General features: G+C 29.4%; 2 protein-coding genes across 4 annotated transcripts; one reads left to right on the forward strand and one right to left on the reverse strand.

Annotated features, from left to right (window-relative positions):
* The first annotated feature begins 2244 nt into the window (after positions 1-2244).
* LOC114188147 (trihelix transcription factor ASIL2-like) lies at positions 2245-7681 on the forward strand. 2 transcript variants are annotated; one of them, XM_028076693.1, is made up of 3 exons: positions 2245-3470; positions 3704-3773; positions 7300-7681. In XM_028076693.1, exons 1-2 carry the CDS (start codon positions 2579-2581, stop codon positions 3739-3741), a joined length of 930 nt encoding a protein of 309 aa, XP_027932494.1. In that variant the 5' UTR covers positions 2245-2578; the 3' UTR covers positions 3742-3773; positions 7300-7681. The 2 variants fall into 2 exon arrangements, with proteins under 2 accessions (XP_027932494.1, XP_027932495.1); XM_028076694.1 differs by lacking the exon at positions 3704-3773 and having other exon boundaries at positions 2262-3470; positions 7300-7624.
* A 1662-nt stretch (positions 7682-9343) lies between these two features.
* On the reverse strand, positions 9344-15567 carry LOC114186782 (protein LIGHT-DEPENDENT SHORT HYPOCOTYLS 10-like). Of its 2 annotated transcripts, none has more exons than XM_028074797.1 (2): positions 14745-15567; positions 9344-9667 (listed from the first exon to the last, which is right to left on the reverse strand). In XM_028074797.1, exon 1 carries the CDS (start codon positions 15312-15314, stop codon positions 14757-14759), a length of 558 nt encoding a protein of 185 aa, XP_027930598.1. In that variant the 5' UTR covers positions 15315-15567; the 3' UTR covers positions 9344-9667; positions 14745-14756. The 2 variants fall into 2 exon arrangements, with proteins under 2 accessions (XP_027930598.1, XP_027930597.1); XM_028074796.1 differs by having other exon boundaries at positions 9369-9655; positions 14745-15554.
* Positions 15568-22776: the final 7209 nt, after the last annotated feature.

The raw sequence follows: 22776 nt of genomic DNA on the forward strand, positions 1-22776 counted from the left end.
CCCAAACTGTTGAGACATCCCTGTATATTAGTCATCTTACACATTTTCACCCTATGTGAGAGTTATGCCCTTACCAAACCTATCAACCCTAACTCAATAACCCCTAAATCGTAAACCCTAATCCTCTCACTCATTCTTAATTGATGTGGGACTTCGTACCAATGTTGAATCCCTAAAATCACCACATTCACTTTATGAGTTTTTCTACTTATATACTAGTAACTTTACTTTTTTTTAGCCAATATGAGACTTTAGACTCACAACGGCAAAGTTTCTTAGGAGTAGAGGGTGTTCATGTCCCCCAAAAATTTTATTCTTTTTTATATTATATATATATATGGGTATTTTTGTTTTTTGTTTTAAAATATATGTAATATATATTAAAAATCGATAGAAGTTAAATTAAATATTTTTTTATATATTTTATACAAAATATATAAAAAATATTCTATACAAAATATTTTATACGAAATATTTAAAAATAAATAGTTGCTTATAATAAGATTTATAAGTAATTCTTACGAAAATTTTCAAAACAAAAGTTTCGAGAAAGTATATGATCTTTTAGTAGTATAACGTAACCTGAATTTTGACCCATGAATTAATCTAATTATTAATTTGTGAAACTTTTATTATCATTTTTAGGATGTAGACTTTTTTTACCAAATAGCTATTTTTGTCCTCCATTCATACGGGTGAGGATCCAACCCTCAAATTGACAATACAAGGGAAGAAACTGAGGTACTGCCATTGTGTCCAAAAATTCCTCCACTTCAACTATTTTGGATGCGTATTGTGTGCAAAATCTCAAACTTGCAAATGAGAAGACACTCATAGTACATGATCATGATCATGATCGTACTTGAGGGTACTCAGATGTTTATCTCATGCTCAATAGGCTATTCCTAATATGAAAACTCGTTTGGATCTAGAATTCACATTTTTGTTTTTTTTGTTCAACTGAATTGGAAACTCAAGAAATTTGAGACCTTTAGAGTGGTGAGTATAGTAAACAATGACATGACATATAGCTACAAGGAATTAGTAGGGTTGTTTTCAAAAACGTTTTTCCTGTTAAATTTAATAAATTACTTTAAACAATTTGATATAATTAGAATTAATTAAAATAATTGCTAACTGTTTTAAAATGAAGTTAAATGTTTGTAAATAAAATTTTATTTGTACAAATTTTTTAAAAAATTAAGTAAATAATTGAAAGTTCACAGGCTTGATTATATCATTTTATGTAATATTTTTTTATAAATTTATAAAATTAAGTAATTAAATAACACACTTTTATTAATCAATATTTAAAATATTGATTAAAATAACACTTTCAATATTATAGTAAAATGTATTAATTATCATTAATATCATTTATAATTATACTGTTGTTAAATAATTAAAATAACTAATTATATTACCTTTTTAGACAAAATTCACTTTAAAATTTAAAAAATTTCTTATTTAAAAAATATATGACCTAATAACCTTGAATTCCTTAAGTTAGAAATGAAAAGTAGTAAAACAAAAATGAGTTACATGGTTTTTGTGTTAACTTTCTGTTTGGTTGACGAGTATAATTTTATTTAAAAAAACACTAAGTATACATAATGTCATTCAAACTAAATTTAATATTTTACACTTCCATAAAAATGTCATTTTAATTCAATATTTGATTTAAATATTAACTAATAAAACCAGAGTAATTAATTACTTAATGTAATATATTTGTTAAGAAAAGTATATAAAATTAAATAATGCTTACTAATTTTACTTAATAAAAAATTATTAATTAAAAATAAATAGTTGCTCACTGTGGAATCGGAGTGTTCACGGGTCGCGGCATGTTTATTTAAGAAAAGAAAAGAAAAACGGATAAAGAGAGTGGAGAGGCAACGCAAGGTATATATCAATTGCACCCACTGAATCTTAATCTTCACCAATCCCGCTAGCAGTTTAAGGCCTTGATCTTAATCTTAATCATCTTCTTAATCTAAAACTCTATATCTCTCTCCTTAATTATAATTATTTGTCCCAAAACTATTACTAAAATGAAAATAAATTCTAAAAAGAAGAAAAATGCCAAACGGAATTTGGAGCCGTCACACACCGCAAGTCAAGTCGGCAACAGCGCGCGTTGGCCTTCCTCTCCAACCCTCACCCCTCTAAAAATTGAAAACACATTGAAAAATTAGAATAATATGTATTTGCCCACATATTTATAAATTATAATCTATAATAATAAAAACAAGTGGCATGGACAATGCAAATGGTATGATAGATTATATGAATTGATTGATTAATAAATAAATTTGAAATTTAAAAAAGAGAAAAATAATTGGGTGTTTCCGATAGTAGTTGTAGCGGTCAAGCCGAGCCGATCCGATGACGCGAGCCACTCACACACTGGGGGTTCCCCCAACAACACGCGCCCCTCCCCGGCGACCGTACCGTATTATCCCCCACCCTTCCCACTCTTTCGCCTTGCCGTTTCGCTTTCTCTCTCTTCTTTCTCTTTCCGCATTCCCTCTCTCTTTCTCTCTCTTCTTCCCCGAACCCTAATTTCCGTTTTCCGATGCCCGACTTCAACGACTCCATCGCGCCGCCGTCGCGCCCCGTCCCCGTTCGCGAGGACTGCTGGTCCGAGGAGGCGTCTTCGACTCTTGTTGACGCCTGGGGCCGACGCTACCTCGAGCTCAACCGCGGCAACCTCCGCCAGAAGGATTGGCAGGATGTCGCGGATGCTGTCAACGCGCTCCACGGTCACACCAAGAAGACGCACCGCACAGACGTCCAGTGCAAGAACCGCATCGATACCATAAAGAAGAAGTACAAGATCGAGAAGGCTAGGGTTTCGTCCTCCAACGGTACTCTCTCTTCCTCCTGGCCTTTCTACGAACGATTGGATGCTCTGATTGGCCCTAATTTCAACGCCAAGAAGCCTCCTTCCTCCTCGCCGTCTCCTTCGCCACCTGTGGCTCTTCCGTTGCTTCCGCATCGGAAGAACCCTTCCTCCTCGCCTGCGATTGCGGTGACACCCACGGCCGTCGCTCTGCCTCAGAAGCGCTCCGCCGCTGCGGCGGCGATGGATGAGGGTTATTTCAGAAGGAATTACTCCGCTGTTGCAGCGGCTGCGGCGGCTGCGGAGGCTGACGAGGACGAGGAGGAAGAGGAAGAAGAGGAGGCGGACGATGTGGAGGAGGAGGAGGACGAAGATGAAGGAAGGGGGAGCGAGGTGGAGGAAGGGGAGAAGGAGAGGGAAGGGATGAGGAGGTTGGCGAAGGCGATAGAGAGGTTTGGGGAAGTGTATGAGAGAGTGGAGGGTCAGAAGCTGAGGCAGATGGTGGATTTGGAGAAACAGAGGATGCAGTTTGCTAAAGATCTTGAAGTCCAGAGGATGCAGATGTTTATGGACACACAGGTTCAGCTCGAGAGAATTAAGCGCGGGAAACGATCTGGCTCTAACGGTGAGATACAATTTCTTTCTACCTTTTTCTCCTTTTGGCTTGATTTGATCCGCGTTGTACTTTTTAGTGTTCGGTTTTTCAACGAACGAATTATGTTTTGAACTTGAGGGTTGTGGGTCGCCAGGGGATTCTTCAGTGAATTACATTTTTTTGGGAAAAGAAAAATAGGTTTTGTATGTTGGTTTTAGACTCTAGGGGTTCACTGAATGCTCTGAATTGGTTGTTTCTTGTAGTTCTGCAATTAAATATACCAGCAAGTGGTGCACTTTAGTACTTCGTTTTGGCAGGTTATCATAGTTTATGGTGAGATATTTTTTTTTATGAACTGTTTTTCTATAGGCATTGAGTTGAGGTAGTCCTCATGACTATACATTTTTATCTGAGTTCTGATGTTGGTTTAGTATTATAATCACTTTTTTAAGCTTATGGTGACATTGACATTAATGTGGGTGGTCTATTAAAGCTTTTGACTAAAGGGTCCAACGTTATTCTTTTTTGTATGCTTCTCTTAATCTGTAAGTTTGCTTGAAGTTTTTATAAACTCAAGGATTCACTAGTGTTTGGTGGACTAAAATGGTGTTCAAACCTTACAAATCACATGTATTACTCATTAACTTCTGCATAAAGATGTGTTTAGGTCTGCATACTTTTTTTATCTTTCTTTGTGATAGTAGTGTGTTGAAGATTCTCACATTCAAAGCTTTGTTTCTTAGTTCTGCATTCAGTGGCTGTTGTTAATGTTATATTTCCCTTTCCTTTTGTATCTGATTGAAATAGAGCCAATCATGGTAAATTTATGCTGTGTTTCTGCTTTTATAAATGCAGTGCTGAACCATGTGTGGTACATGTGTGCTATATTTCAACTTTCATAAATGTGATGAGGTTTTGGGTAGTTTTGTACTAATATGTAAGGTAAATCGGGGGAAACATGTTGATGATTGAACTCCTGGATATTTTCTGGCACACTGATGTTGATTTAGGGGATAGGAAACCGCTACCATGCAGTAGCTTTAGTAGATGGATATTAGGAATATGATGGCAGTTGTATGTCAACTAAAAATAACACAATTGGTAAAACATGATTTCTCGGCCAAATTGAGAAATATTGTCTATGCCATACCTTCAATACCAAGAAAGGCTTTATGAATGTTATTTACCAATCTTGTTTAGTATAACTATAAAAATGGATTCCAATTTTGTCTTCATGTTTACAAAACGACTTTAATGAGTTAACTTTATAAATTTAAGGTCCCTTGTGGATTCTTGAATCTGTTGTAATGGTTATTTGAACTCGTGGTTTTGCAAAGTTGAGGCACAAATGTCATAATGAATTTAACTTTCTCCTGTATATTCTTTAGATACTTACTGAGTAGTAATTATCTGTTATTATTGACAATGAACACTGAACTTGTACAAATTGCCCTCTGATTTGCCTGGTCATCTATTGACAATGGGTTAAGAATGTGTCTAAACTAGTATAGGTACCAGTTTGAATTTGAAAATGGAAAAGTGACCTAACGTGTTGGTCAGTGAACGCCTCACTTCGTTCAATCTTGAAGCAGGCACAACCCTTTTTCTGTTTCCAAATTTAGCTTAATTTATTTTGTTTTGATTTTTTTTTCTATATCTTTGTCACCTACTACATATTTTTTTTTCTAGCTTAATAGCATAATTTTGTATTTGGGTACGATCTTACAAAACTGAGGAACTTGATATGAACTCTGAGTATTTCTCTTGTGCCCACCACAAACCTATCTCAGTCCAGTTCCTTTCCAACTCAGTTAGGAGTTACGATTGATGTCACACAGCTCCCAAACTGTCCATGTGGTTTGAATTCTCAAAGGAAAACCTTCAGTGTTTTCTCTAGTTATTTGTACTTGTCATCTGTTCTCAACATAGGTAGGTAATGGTGGAGTCTGGCAGGAAGCTGCATCTATTATCTGTTCTGTTCAAATCTTCAAGAAAGGTGCAACTACAAGCACTGTAACATGTCCCAGGTTTTCTGTCCGTGTGAAGTGAGCCGGATTTTGGAAAGAATGGTTTTGAGAGGTTCAGGAGGTTGATTTACCAAATGTCCTTTAATTAAAACTAATCCCATTGACTCAATTCGATAGTTACTAGTATGGTTCAAGTTGATAGCTTTCATTTAAATATGGATCGATGATGTGTTAATGACTCCAGTTGCTACATGATCCCTATTGGTACTGACGTGAAAAGCAAGGCTGGGATCAAGGTATCCAATCTGTAGCTTGGTTGTTTTGTTTCTTATTTCTGCATGGTGCAGCTCTTTTCGTTGTCCTCTGATTATTGCTTGCTAATCAGCATACTAGAAAAGTTAGGAGACTATTTTAGAGAAGTTTTTAATATCAATGAATTAAAATTCAGCTAGATTCCATTTGCCCTGTACTGAAGTAATGATGACCTAGATCTTTAGTATGGTCCTATGCTGAGAACATTAAGCGTGTAGATGAACGTTTGAGGCTAGCTGTGGCTTGCTGGTGGCTTTGAACCCCCTCAGTTGGATTGGCTTCTGGTCAATTGTTTTTCCCCAATTTTATCCTTTTTACCACTCCAGTTTTCTTATATTAAATATATAGTTTGGACATATCTTCCTTTCAAACAATGAATAGGTACGACACATTATTTGCTTGAAGAAAGGAGGAGAACGGTGAGTTAATGGTTTGGAAGGTATGGGGTTTTGTGCAAGTTTGATTTTCTTATAGGAGAAAAAGAAGAGAACTGGAAACGAGTAATACTTTTCCCTTGATGTTGTTTTCAGTCGTAATATTCATAAAAATCAAGACGGTGAAGAAAATGGTAAAGATTCCTTTGATTATCGAGGTTGTCGTATTTTTCTACCCTGTTTCTTATTGTATGTGTTAGGATTATAACTTATATCACTTATACGACGATGTAAGGACTTTTTTTTTTTGCTTGAGAAATGGTGATTTTACTATCTTTTCAAATTTACTTGATTCGTTTTCAGCCCTGTGCTACTAAATGTCAACTATCTAGGAGTTATGGGTTTAAGAAAAATGCCAATAAGATGTTCTGTTTCTAATGTCTGCATAATTTGTAGTAATGCGATTTCAACAAATAAGGAGTTACAGATGATCTTTGGGGTTTTAGTTACTTTTTCTCTAAGAGTAGCAATGACTCCATGATTTCGGTGGGATGAGTACCAGTGTGTTTCTTATTTTGATTTCTAAGCATGTAAATGGAAAAGCAAGAACTAGTTGCATATTCGTAAAATGTGCGTTAGGTTCCTTTCCAACAGTAGAAAACCATACCTTGTAACTTTCCTTCACATCATATTTATATTGCTAAGCTCAGCAAGACAACTGCTTCAGATTACTAACCAATCCAAGTTTGTTTGGTTTTAGTCATTCAGGAATAAGTGTCATTTCATAGATATCTTTAAGTACAAAAATCTTGAATTCTTATCGAATCTCATTTTATGCACTTTGATTATCACCCGTGGATAAATATTACCACTCAAAAGGAATTTATGTTTTTTACTTTCAATTGATTGCATGCATATATACTATCGAGGTGGTCTAGATAAGGTGTCACTTTAGAATTTTTATTTTTTTTTGCTGTTTGAATACAATTATGTAAATGTGTCTTTTGACTGAAATATACAGGCGTTATTTTGTGGTTGTTGGAATCTTGGTGATCTACGATCTGATCTATCTAACTAGTGAAAAAATACTTCATTCTAAACCTTTGGTATTTAAAGAAGTATTAATAATTTCAGATTGAACATATCTTAATATACACTTCTCACGGCTCTGCTGAACTATTTTGACAGAATTGTTCATTGCTGCAGATATGTATAGCTAGCCTGGTGAAGTGGGCGATGGTTAGATGATGGTGCTCGAAAAGCTGTCTTGGTTTGGGTCTAGTCGTGGGAAAAGTACATATCTTCAGCTGATATACTGTCATGAGGGAATATCTCCTATAGAAATTTATCTTGGAGTAATTTTGGATTCTTTTAGCTAGCCTTTTATTTGTTGTTATTAGTCCTTATAAATTAAATCAGCGACTGTGCTAGGCCTAATTTGGCTCCGATATAGAATTTGCTCCAATGTATAACACTCTTATGCCAAATGCCCTCCCTTTTCCCTTTTCACTACCCGGTTTGTTTTTTCAAAGCCCTGAGATAAGACAGTGTATTGCGTTTTTTGATTAACAAAACAACATAGGGTCCATTGTCGTCCAGTTTTTCACATTTAAAACATCTAGGTATTTATAAGTGAAAATAAGCAAGGAGTATAATAAATTTCTTGCATATTTATTTTAAACATAGCTAATATCAGCAAAAACAAACTCAGTCCGTGAAAAAAATGTGTGTACTTTGTTCGAAGTCTACTAAATATTTCTCTTTTGTTTTGCTCATGTTTGATACAAGTCCTTATTAAAAAAACTTACTCCGACATGGGCAATCTTTATTTGTTGTTGAATAACCATTGGTCACCTTAGTCCAAGACAAAATTGGTGTTTCTCAAAGTTCATCTACTATTCCACTTGTTCTAGGCCTACATGGGTGGTTTGGATTTTGGAAAAGCTCGTTCGTCACATGGATTTTTGTATATGCCACCCCACTTCGTTACAAAAAACTCGAGAGTAGTGTTAATGAAAAACAAAGATGAAACTAGGTAGTTTAGTCACAATATCGTTACAAAAAACTCGAGTTGGGAATGGTAGATAATGAAACGAAAATTATGTTTAGTCACTAATTATGTTTTAGTAGTTTACATATTTTAAAAACTAAATAGTTTTCAAAAGCTTAAGAATTAAATAATTATGCAAACAAGCCATAAACACCTTGGTGCATGCTTACATTTCCGATCCCGTGTACTCATAAGTACGACATCTCCATACATGCATATATACTATGCAAGGACTTTTTGTTCTTTTGCGTGTATATTACCATAAAGGATTATAATTCTTTTTAATCCTTTTGGAAGATATGCAAGTTAAAAGGGTAGAAAATTCTTTAATTAGAATATTTAATTTAATTTTTTTTTGGGTTTGAATCCTCTTATTTATAATTAGTTAAATTTCTTAGGATGAGTTGTGTTTCTTCATTGAAGGTGATGATTAATCATCCTAAAGTTTTTCTTTATTTATTAACTGATTGATCTTTCTAAGTAGAACACGGATTGATTTTTCTACCGCACATATAAAGATTTACGTAAGTTAAAAGTTGAAGCTGTGTAAAAGTTAAATAAGGAAAATCATACTTTTAATTTAAGAATTTTAAATCTTTTTGAAATTTCGGCTTATGTCATCACGTACACCTGATAAATGGATCTTTTCTATGACTGTGTAGATAACTATCACGACTTTAATTACATAATTTTGTGTTTTTTAACATACAGATACAAATCTCCACAATGTAACTAAAACTCAATTGAAAATAAACTTGATTTAAGAGAAATTTGAAACTCAATAAACCCTGTTATCACTTAATCATCTTATAAGATTCGAAAGGGAATTAAGTGACTTTAACACATATGCACGAGGAACCGTTCAATACACTTTGTTTGTAAGCAAATTGAACAGCCAAAATTAGGGGGGTCGGAGGAACGGTAGAAAAATTCAATGCCTATAACTTTCCTTAATCTTGTAAGGAGTAAATTTGATGCCCCTCAAAACATTTTCAAAAAACCAAAATGAAACCCATTATAATTCTTACTTTTGACAGCTTTAAAGTTATCAGCAGAAAAACTGCTGCTTCAGAATTATATAAGTTATGAGATTGTGATGAAGATTTTAATTATTGTATATTTTGACGGAATGTGTTGACGTGATGACCTTTGAGATGTGTTATGGATGTGTGAGAAAGGATATATAAGATGAGTATGAAATAGTAAACATCTGTAAATCTATCCATTCGATCCTCAACGTTTCTATTTTGGGGAAGAGGTCTAATATGTGATAACAACTTACAAGATACAACATATATGTATATATATATATTTATATATTTAAGACCTACTCAGACCAAACTTGCTCCAAAAGGATTATTATGTTCAGAACTACGTACTAATTAAGTAATGGGATTTCAATATTTTCTTGTCATAATTTTAGTCGAAGCAGCAGAATGATGATACTCTTAGGACATGCTCTTTCCCTTTCGCATATTAAATCCCCAGTTCGAGTAAGTCTTCGTCAGGCCCCTGCATGCAAGACTGGTTAGCACATTCACTTGTTACAATAGTTGTATCGGTAAGAAAACCACTATTGAAATTTGGTTGCAATACACAGAAGCATTTTCGAAAAAACATGAGAAATTGCAGATAAACTTATGAGATAATGGGTTTATTGAACTGACAAAGCCTAGGGTACGTACTACAAGAGATTCTGTATAAAGATAAGGTGGAAACACATTTGGATGAAATGCAGTAAGAATATAAACATGACAATGCTACTCTTTATAAAACAAAAGTAAAATACGTTTAGGTGAAATCAGACATTATGGTGCATATTCTTCAACTTCGTTGCTACCAAAAGAAGTTTCATCATGCAGTTTGTTTTCAGAATACTTTTGACTCTAATTTCTCATACTTTTACATTTTAACTTATCCCTTCTACATTTGTATGTATAGTTACAACCTCCTATTCATTCATTTTGCAACACTTAACTCTCTCATCCTGATTTTTATTTAATTTAGCTACATTTTTAAACCAACTAATCACAATTCTAACCGAGTCTGTAATTTTCTTAATCCAAAATTTACACGACTTTAATTAGTTACTAACAGTTTGGTTTTGTCATTCAACCAAAAATAAATAAACTGCAAGTATAGCCTTCTAGATACTAATTAATGATTGCATCACATTCATAAATAGTTTACATGTGTTGGAAATTTATTTATGTATATTATCACTACATAATGTATTGTAGTATAATACAATTTAGGCCAAATTCGATTGTCTTATAAATTTCTCTAAAAATATAATAACGAATCCGGTCTCTAGTTTTTAAAGATTAAACAGTTACAGGCATCTGTTAACATGTAATCTTCTAATAATAAAAATAAATACTCTATATTAGCACTGACAATTGCTTATTAATAAGATATATTTAAAATTAAATTAAATAAAAATAATTGTACATGATATATATATATATATATATATATATATATATATATATATATTAACCTTTTTCATTAATAATTAAATGATATACCAACCATACACTAAGATTGTTTATATTTAAAAATAGATTAAAGCCCTGCAATTTATTACAAGCATATAATATTAATAATTTAACTAACAGTTAACATGTATATTAATAAGGGCTAACCAAGATCACAAACGGTTAATAAATAGAATTTATTTTTAGAATATGTTCAGTGCCAACAAATGTATCTACTTAGAATATCTCACACATACTGTTAATTCAAGGCATTAATTATAACAACAAACAAATAGTGATAATATAATTTCAAAACACAGGATATTAACTTGATATTTATAGGAATTTATTCTAAAAGGAAAAAAATTGGTAATGTTCTTGCCAGACCCATGTTGATAACTAAAGTTTTGACATTTCAAAGTGAAAAAAAAAAAAACCAATATTTTATTTCAATTTTGTAAGTTTTCAAATATTTGTATTGGCATAGTAAAAAAACCCATCTTTTTGTTATTTTGACTATTTCTTCTGTCCAAATTTTAAGACAAAAAGGAAGAAAAAACAATGTGATAGCTTTGCAATTATATATATATATATATATATATATATATATATATATATATATATATATATATATTTTACCTAAATAAATTTCTTATTGATATAAATTTTAATCATTATAAACTTTTCACTTAGTTAAAAATCTTAAAGTCTTCCAAATTCATTACAATAGCAACAGGATTATGATGGATCAAGTAAGAAAAAAAAAAGACTGAAACGTTAGTTTCTAGAATATTGTTAAACTTAAATGTATATAATGTAACATGTGTAAAGATTTAAAGTTTAATGTTGATATATTATTAGAACATTTTTTTTATAATATCATCTAAATATAAAAAAGAACATTTTAAAGATATTACAAATATTAATGCTCTTTAATAATCATATATAACAATTTAAGATTTTTTGACTTATTAAATTTAAACTTTTTAGTAGTATTTTAATCAATTATTGTCTCCATTAAAATTTATCCCACTATTTTGAGATGGGTTGGTATAATGACAAATAAATTTATATTGATATTGTTTCAATATATTTTTATACTGACAAACATTGTTTAGATTGAAGTGACATGGTTTAAATATAAGTAGTATTCAAATTTTTAGATTATATATATATATATATATATATATATATATATATATATATATATATATATTCATTCTTATATCTATTTAATTTATATGCTATTTTATTTTAAAATTTACATAATATAATTCTTTTATTAGTAATTAACATGTACTTAATTTTAAATTTTTTATAATATCATTTTTTATTTTTTATTTGAATGTTTTATAAAGAGTATTTAATAAATATTTAAACAAACACAGATATAAGTATGGACACAAGTCCACACATATATTTATTTCCCGACTAAGACAAAAATAATTTTACCTATAAGTATAAAAAATATAAATAAGAACTTTTACTTCATAAACAAACATATATCTCATCAACATATTCACCCATTATGTCTTGAATAGATTGACTTGATAAACTAACTAAATTGATTTGTGTTTTTAATCACTTCAAATGGAAATCTGCATAATTATAATATTTAACTATTTTTCAAAATCAAGCAATTCAATCAACCTGATATTTTTTTAACTCTTAGATTAATATACTTTACACTTTAAAAACTTTATTTTTTCCTATTTGTATCCTTTCCTTCTTTTTCAGTCATTTTGATTTTATTATAGTCTTATCTAGTATCAATAGGGGTTGTAATTATAAGTATTTCTATATTTTAGGTGAATAAATTAATGACACACACAAATAATATATATATATATATATATATATATATATATATATGAAAGGATAATTATAAAAAGATAAATGTCCAATCAAACAAACAACAAATGATTAAATAATAATATTTTACCATATACTAATATAAAATTAAAGATTAAATATGTTTCAACTTTTAGTGAAAATTGAAATTAGTCCCTTTTCAAAATTTTAGTCTAATTTAGTTCCTGAACTTTATAACTGCGTGAATTTAATCCTTAAAACCAAATTATGTTAAATTTATTTAACGTTTCAAATACGTTTCATGATTGTTTCTCAGCTTACATTGAAGCAAAAATATGTCAAACGATATAAATAACTCAAATTCTATTTCATGCATTTGAAACGTTAAATAAACTTAACAAAAATTTGGTGGAAAAGATTAAATCCATACGGTTCTAAAGTTGAGAAACTAAATTGGGCTATTTTAAAAAGGAACTAATTCCAATTTTCACAAATTGAGGGACAAAATAACATTTAACACTAAAATTAAATATTTATAACTATGGTTTTAATCGTATTGGTTTCTTTCAAATGGACTGTTTTTTCTTTAATTCAAAATAAAAGAAGTTAAAATATAAGCTCAGATTCGGTTTTACACTTCATTCAGACCAATAGGAAAAAGAGAAATGACAAATGAGTGAGGTAGAAGATAAGAAAATGAGTGTATGTAAATGTTCTCCCTTTCTAGGCTCAAAATCAACCAATGATGGAATATCATTCAATCATCATCTATCTTGGTATGCTTTGCCATGAACATAATTTTCTACCAACCATGAGACAGTGTTTGTAGGAACCCAACATTCAACTACATGATGGGACAACAACGACTAATGGTGTACGAGGGTGTCATTTCAAGTAACTGTTTGTTTCTGTATACTCTATTACTTCACTGACTCTATGCCATAACTATAATAAGATTAAAATTGAAGAAAAGTTCCTCTATGTTCTTGTAAGAAATTGAAATTGACGGCAAAGAAAACAGTGTTTTTCAAGATGTTCGAAGAGAAGCTCCATAGATGAGCATGGAAGTGTATATAAAAAGAGGCAGAGACACAATACCAGTCAATACGTGTCCCAATGACAATTTAAAATATATTATCAACAAGAATTAGGTTAGTATAGGTGATTTTAGTTTTAATAGAAGCAGCACATTAATGCACACTTACATAGTTATTTATGGTAATGACAAACAGGGAGATATGTTTCCGACAGAACAATCTTGTAAGTTGAGTTTATGATTAATCTATTATTTATAAGACAAGATTCACATTTAACTTTCCTTTCTACTTTTTAGAGAATATTTGTGAATATACATATATACTTGTGGAGATTTTTTGATGGTATTTTGGAAGGGACAATATGTATATACAGTAGAGGGACAAACAAAAAGGAAACGTCCTAGGTCATTTTCGTATAATCCCTCCTCACATTCAGAACTACGTTATTAATTAGTACACATTATAAGCACACACCTGTCCATTACTGAACAAACCAACGTTTGTGTGGATGCTGAGAGAGACAAACAGATAAAAATGAACTTTTCTCTACCTTGTTTGTAATGTGACACAATTTCTTATGGACCACACTGCCGTACTAATGGTCTTAGAGAAGGATTCGGTTTTATTAATTATAAAGCAGGTATTCGATTAAAATAAATAACCGAATTGAAGTACGTTTCAGGTTCTACGTTGGTTTGTATGAATCACATGCAACGTATATGTGAAGCTCGCATGGCCATGGGGAGCAAAAACATCAAGCATAATCAGAAATAGGGCCAAAATCAGCATAAAGTGCCTACCTGAGAATTATTTAATTAGGAAACTGGAATAACAGTGTTTTGAATGATAGGAGAGAGAAAAAGAGAATGAAAAGGATACAATGGAGAGAGAGAGGGTATCCTTTCTAGACTAATTATTATTCTTTACCGTCTTTAGCTGCTATATTACTCTACTCATACAATTTCTCCATCCACCATGGGAATTTAGGGTTTGTTTGTGTCATGCTTCTAGGGTTTGTGTTATGTATAGGTGTATACTCCATAGTATTTCCATGGCTATAACATAGTTTTTTTATTAAAAGCTTAAAAATTTGCAATTATTATAGTACGAGTCTATCTCATATATATATGCATAGTGATGAGGTTTGTTAATCTACCTACCGACCCACAAGTAATGAGTGTTTGTCCTATCTACAGAGAGAAGTGATTTGTGGCATATAAATTGAAAACATAGCAAAAAACAAGAAAGAGATGAATGATTGATAATAGAAATTACCATCCATGGATCTCAAGTGGCCAATTGCTTGAGGGACTTAGGGTGATGAGGGCCCTTAAGTTGGTTCTTCTTCTTCTTTTTCTTAGTGTAAGGGATGCCTCTTGCCTTTGCTTGACACTCCTTCACCTCACGAAGGTACACGCGAATAGCTCCGCTGCCAAAGGGATTGGTCTCCGGCGACCCTCCGTGCTCCTCGTAGGCCGCCCGGAGCCGTCCGATGAGCGCGTCCAGACTCCCCCACGCCTGTCTCAGAGGACAGGTGCATGGCGCCGGCGGATCGGGCTGCCCAAAGAAGATGCAACCGTGGAGGTGGACCTTAGTTTTTCCGAATTGGTCGAGGTAGCGGAGGAACTCAAGCACGTGGTTGAAGTTGCACTGGGAAAGCGAAACTGGCGGTGTCTGGTTCTTCAGGTACTGTCCAAAGGTGTTCCAGTCTCGGCGCTTCTGCGATTCGTAGCGGCTGAGAGGGACGGGCACCGGCTGTTGATGGCGCTGATCAGAGGCGGCGGCGGTGACGGCAGCGGCAGCCCTTGACGATGAGGGTGCTTCGTTGTGCATTTGGGTGGACATGGTGACTGAAAATTGGAAGGAGAAATATGAGACAGGAGGTGGAAGAAGAGGTGAAAGAAAAGAATGTGTTAGTGCAGTGGAGAAAGATGAAAATCACATCTTGGGGTCTTTTGAGAGGACATGTTATGGGCCCTATTTGAAGGTGCTTTTGTTCCCCTTTTCCTACCCCTTCTCTCTCTCATATTTGTATTTCCACTTTTTACCTATTTGCACTAACTTTTATATATGTTTCTTCATTTTTTTAACGTACAAAAAACAAATATATCTTAAACCAATCATAATATCATTTTATTTCTAGCAAGCAATTTTCTAAACTTATTACTGGGTCGTATATTAATTTTTGTCGTCAACCAATAAATTTTCTCATTCGATACAGATTTTGGATGTCCCAAACGTATATGAGTGGGTTATATGATGATTGATAATAATTTTGTAGCATGCATAATGAGGTGGTATATGCTATAAATAATTAAAAAGCCTATATAATTATTTTATTATTTTTGTGTAATTGAAAGAAGGCAATTAGAATTAGTGTGTTAGCGCGTAGTCGGTGGTTTGGTGCTTGTAGTCCAAGTATGTCTGATTTGATTTAGTCCACTAGTAATCAACTTGGCTATCCATAATCATCAGTGCTTTGTGAGCTAATTAGATTACATGGATTATTTTTTACCAGATTCTGCTCTCTTCTTTTTATTTGTGCTCATACGCAAATTATTATTATGACTCATATATGAACGTAAGTGTGTGTGTGTGTGTAGGGGAAGGGATTTAACTACATAGTATGGGTGATTTAAATATTAATTGGTTTGGAATTTATTTGACTTACGCAATAATTGCAAGTTTGCTTCTATTCCAATTCTTAGGGCTTTTCTGCTGCCTCTCAAAAGCATTGTATGAGATATTAATTAGCAAACTTAGAGGTGATAAGCTGAGTAGCCTGTTTTGTTTGACCAAGAATATCACCTAGTAAATTTGTGAGTATGGTCATCTAATTGATGTTATTAAATGGATACAATTTTTTAGTCTTTTTGTTGGGTGAATGGACCATTTAGTCCAACTTTAAAAAGAAAAACATTTTTTTAAAAATTATATAAAAAACTAAATATAACAATATCTTTTAAAATTTAAGTCATAATAATAAAAATAATTTTAATTTTAAATATATAAGTTATAACACATAGATATAATTTAATAACATATTTTATATTTTTTTTCAAGTAAAATTATCATTTTCGAAAATAATTATCTCTGAGATTGTATGAACGAATTGAATTTATGATTTGAATTAAATAGACTAGATTACAAATTTGTCGATAATTAATGATAGAAACATCCATTACTAATGGGAAGGAATGTCTTAATATTTATTGACGAAATATTTTATCAATAATAATAATATTTTAGTAATGGATAAAAATTATCAATAATATTCCGTTGGTAATTATCATATTTCTCCTAATAGTAAATTTTTAATAGAAAAATCACATAATTAATTATATTAAAATAATTGGGTTTAATGTAGGGTTTAGGGTACTTAAACATTTTGACTGACTTTTATGTACATATGATTCTAACACTTTTCAATTGACAATGATAACTAATTAATCTTACCCATCTTAGTAATTGAAAAATTAATTAAAATAAAAATTTTGACAATAGCATTCCTAATACTATTTTGAGTCACATTTTATAAGTAATGTGTTGAGTGTTTCGAGTAATACTCATAAATAATATATTATAAGTAATATATTTAGTGTGTAATAATGTTGGACATAATTAATGGCTAAAGTTGTTAAATGAGCACTATGCTATTTTCTATTTCAATTAGTTGTGTTAGGAGTTAGACATTTTTATTATTTTTTTAACTTCATTTGTATATTAAGATGTTTATGTAACTAATTAGATAATGAGAAGTTTCTAATACTGTTTGTTTTAACCTTTTAAGTGAACATTCATTGAGTTGTTGATTAGGTTCGTGGAAATTGTCTACAAAAGATACAAATTACAAGATACAATCTTTATAATTGATTCTTCATTTCTTAAATCTTGAGCCATAAGATTTTAGTTGTTCTATTTGGGTCCACATCCCTAAGAATTAAGGAAGTAAACTTATTACATGTGCATAACAATGTACTTTTGTTGACTACTCTTATTTTTAAAATGAATATATGTACTATAACCTTATAAGTCAAAAGTTACTTATAACTTTATGTATCTTTCATGTGAATGTATACCTATTGTTTAAAGGAAATTTTTGAACCTTCTCTTTAAGGAAGAGTCTTAATGAGAAGAATATGTTAAAGAAAAAAGAGATAAATCAACTCCCAAAATTAGAAGAATTTAAAGAATTTCTTTATCATAACTTAAAAAAGGTTGTGATGATAGTGCTCATGATAAAAAAATCGAATAAGTTGTGAAATATACTTCGTACCAATAATTCATAAAACATCAATTTGTTATAGATTTCGGAATTGATTATATTTTTTTGTCAAAAGAAAATATTGTCGAATCAATTTAAAGTAATAAATTTCATCTAAATTATTATGAAAGGTATTTAGATTGAAAATAGTTTAAGTGTAAGTCAAAAAGTTTCACATTAAATATTATAGATAAATTTAAACACTATAACCATATGGAATCATAATCTCTCAATAACTATAATCATAATTCATATAAAATATATAACCCAAGAATTTAGTATATGTCTGATGGGTTAGTTTAATTGTCATGTTTCAAACAAGAAAAAAAAGTGACAATTTTTTTTTCAAATGTAAATTATTTTAATATGACATTGGATCTAAATTGTTTACCTATAGACCTACTCTTGTACTATGTCAAGATAGAACATGTAAGAACTATATTTTGTATACTTCATTCTCTTTGTATATATGCAAATATTTAATTAATGCAATTACATTGTATAAAATATTAAATATTCTATATCGAGATAAAATAAATAGTTATATTTGTCAACTAATCGAACTAGCTTCAATGTCCTTTAAAGTCACAAAACATATATCTTAATATAACTACTGTGACAAAATATATGACTTGAGGCCACGAAAAAGAGAATTTGACAACATACCAGAAAGGTATAAGAACTGATTTAAGAATTGTTTGTTTCTGTGAATGTACTATTCATGATGTACTGTTTATACATGGTTCTTTTACAAAAAGAACCCACAATTTTGTATGAAATATTGGGTGCTTCTCATGTGTAAAGATGTATTCACATGTAACAAATAACTCTTCTGGTATTCCCACCGAGATTAGATACTGCAATTTTATTTATACAATTAATAGTTATAATAATTAATAATAATAAACAAATATGAAACTTTTAAAAAGATATTAATGCAAAAATAATATAACAACTAGTATTTTAAATTAAAATACTAATAAATTTAACAATGATAAAAAAGTTAATAACTAATAATATTAATAATTTTTTAATTCAACAAACAATTAAAATATTTTTTCAATCAATCACATTGTATCTAAATAAATTTTATACATTTTAATTTTATTTTTCTATAAATAACAATTTCAATTTTATTTTAATATAATTTTTACTACTTAAATTTAAATTTATATCAAATTTTTACACAAGAATAAATTACTAATTAACTATTTTTATCAATTGAAACATTTTTTTATCACACTCATTACATCTTTTACAAATTTTTTCTTCAAATATCTTCATTTATCTATTCAAATTTCTTAATGCAAAAACACCACAATCTTCTCTCCATCCCTTCAAATCCATGCATACTATTCCTCACATTCACTCCCCAATCCAAACACTACCTTAGTTCTTTATCAGAAAAAAAAAAAAAAACAAAATGTATTTTATACTATATACTTAATGTAATTATTTTGATCAAAGGTCAACTGTATAAGAAATAGATCAAGCTTATTGATGTGTATTAACACTATAATTTAGAAAAATATTCAAATAAAACAAAATATATATAGAATTTTATAACCTTCTTGATACTTTAAATGTTCTCAATGACTAAATTGACCCAATGAATATTAAATTATTTTTCAATTTTCAGTTAGTTAGAAATTAATTGTTTTTATTATGTATTCCTTTAGTCTCTTACATTATATTATATTACATATGTTATATTATATTATGCTGGTTTAAGTCTATATTGAGAAATATATAATTTTTAAAGCTTACATTGATTAAAAATTATGTTGTAATTTTATAAGTGAACCTTTCTATATTTTCTTGATCAAGATTTTGTTAAAATAAGAAGGTAATTTAATTTTTGGTGTGCTTTCGAATTTAAAAAAAAAATATTAATTTGCTTGTGGTTGGTGCTTCTGATAGTGGGATACCTCCGTTAGCACTTCTTTCAATATTTTTAAATTTTTAAAAAAAATATCCATATCAAATGAAGAAATTGAAAAGCTACTTCAATATTATTATATATGTATTCGGGTTTTCTTTTTTTAATTTATTTACAGGCGGGAAAGTGAGAATAGGAAAATAGTCTCAAGTATCAGTTTGTTCTCAATTTTTTTTTCATTCAAATTAGTTATGATATTTTTCTAATATAATTTTAATTTTTGTCGGTTTTGTTTAATAAGATCTTATTTGTTAACATAGTAAATAATTAACCAACAATTGTCAATTCGTGAATTTTTTATTTTTTTAATATTCTTTTCAAATTTTTTAAGTTAAAGAAAATATTTAAATGTCAAGCCACATCTAAAGTTCAGTTGACATCTGTTAAGATTAATATTTTATATTTAATTTGATTTATGTATGTGTTATTTAATTATATTTTTTAAAATAGAACAATTTTATCTTTTGTCAAACCGAAAACAAATTTAATTTTTATATAAATATTATATTTTTATTAAATAATTTTAATTAAAAGTTAAAGTTGGTTTAAATTTAAAATGAAAATTTTAAAAGTGAAAAATTGGTATAAAATTTTAAGAAGTCAAAATCATATAAAGTAACGGTGCTACTCTTTTTTTTTATTTAACCTTGGTTTACTCTCTGCTTTTTATTTAACTTCTTAAAATTTTAGAAATCACATGTAACTTTTAATCTTTTAAAATTTTAAACCATGGGTGATAATACTAATTTTTAAAATTTTTGTTCAAGTAACTGTAACCAAAACAAAAGTTATTTAATAAAAATATAAGTATAACATTAATATAAAAATTAATTTTGGTATTTAATTTGGAAAGATAAAAGGTACTCTATTTCTAAAAAAATTGGAACAGTTAATAAAAATAATAAATATAAAAATTAAATTAAATATAAAATAATTATTTGACATGTGTCGCTCACCCTAACACGTGGTATAATGTCCACATAATTTTGCATGTGGACATTTTCTTTTCAAAATTTACAAACTTAAAAATTTAAAAATATTTAAAAGTTCATGCACTAACAGGTGGCAGATATAATTTACTATTTATTAATTTTAAACAAAAATAACAAAAGAAATCAAATTAAATAAAATTAAATTAACAAAAAAAACTAAATTATAGAAAAAATATTATAACAAAATTGAATAATTAAAGACACTAAATTGATAATAAGTTTGTATTTCCTAAACTAATAAGTCGGGTATTATCTATAATCTATATCTATCTATCTATAACAATAAAGGAGATTCTTCTTTTTGTGTCCACATTTCATAATATCTGTTTTATCCTTAATTATTTTAAAAATTTATTATTTTATAAATAATTTACTTTTAATCATTTTTCTACAAATATCTTTTGTTTAAAATTATTATTTAACTTTTTTTTACATATCTTATTTTTTTATTTTTTTTAAATTATTTTTATTATTGATCTTAAATTTCTTGAAAATTATATATCTATTATTGATCTTAAATTTTTTTAAAATTAAAAAATGCGACAGCGCTTGTGTATTCGTTAGTAATATATAAAGGAATTTCCCTTTTTGTGTGCACATTTCAAAATACCAATTTTATCCTTTAAATATAATAATTTATTAATTTTTTTTAAATTGACCGCTACTTTTATCCACTTATATAAAATCGACTATCTTTGCTTCTTCTCTTCTTATTTATTTATCAATGATTATTCTTTTATTTATTCTGATATATTTCATTTTATTTACAATAAATATAATTTTAATTTATATATTAACTTAATAACATTATAATATTATAGTATTAAAAAATTAAATAGAGAGACGCTACGCTGTTTATTAAAAACGATGTCTCAAGCTAGCTAAGGGAAATTTCATCGAATAGATTTTCCATTCGTACTCTGCAAGAAAACCAGTTCTTTAAGATCTCAGCTGTATCAAATCTAAAGTGCATATCAAATCATAGTTTGTCTTTTCAACTAAACAATGTCGAAAATACAGCAACGTTAACAACATATTTGTATCAAGCTTTCTTTTTAACAAAGCTCCTCTGAACAAGAAAATAGAACTTTAAATCCAAGTTCATCATGGAATCAAGCCCAAAAAAACAAGTGTGAATTGAATTTGAATCAGTGTTGCAAAGTGAACCTGAAAAATCAACTAGAGAAGAAAGTGAAACTCTCTAGCCAAAATTAAGCTTGGTAGGTAATTTGAGAAGCCTAGCTTAACTTTTTTTTTTTTCTTTAAAAGGAAAAATCTCTTAAAAAGATCCCACAAGAAAGGTCTACACCTGCAGACAGTCGCATTGGTCGAAGGAGTCCTCAAAAACTTGACAATTGACTTGCAATTATATAAACTTTATTTAAAATATCAATTTTTACACAACTCTTTTGTTGTTCCGTGCAAACCAATGATTTTGCATTTTTTTTAATCATATATATATATATATATATATATATATATTTTTTTTTTTTTTCTTATATAGTGTTTATTTTTTCGTGTTTAAATTTATTATTTATATTCGATATAATACTTTGCTTCATATTAAGATTATTCTTTTTATTATAAGATATTTATTATAAGATTTGAAAACTAACGCATATTTTAAATTTTTTTTCTTTTATTACATCTAAAAGCTGTATCAAACAAATTTTTGTCTAAAGAAATAAATGACATTTTTATAAATAAAAAATATTTATTACATGAATCATTAGATTAATTATTTTAGTATTAAGAAATAAATTGATTTTGTGAGGTATAGTATCACATAGTACTGTACATCAATTATCCTAACAATCGATATAATTTATGATAAAATATTATATAAGTTTTCAGATGATATATTATCGTATATGTGTTGATATTACATAAGTTATTTTAATGTGAGGGTTATCTTTCTTTTCTTATTCATCTCTTTCAATATGTCTCTTCTTCAGTTCTCCTCCATCGTCCTTGAGATACCACACATCATGTTTTTTTGTTTTCTTCCTTCCTCATTTGTGTCCCTTGTGATTAGAATTTTCCACCTTCAATTCATCTATCTAGGCTTTAAATTCTTTACTATTTAATTACTTTCATTTATAAAGTTCCATC

Source organism: Vigna unguiculata, chromosome 6, assembly GCF_004118075.2.
Source record: "Vigna unguiculata cultivar IT97K-499-35 chromosome 6, ASM411807v1, whole genome shotgun sequence".
Taxonomy (NCBI): Eukaryota; Viridiplantae; Streptophyta; class Magnoliopsida; order Fabales; family Fabaceae; genus Vigna; species Vigna unguiculata.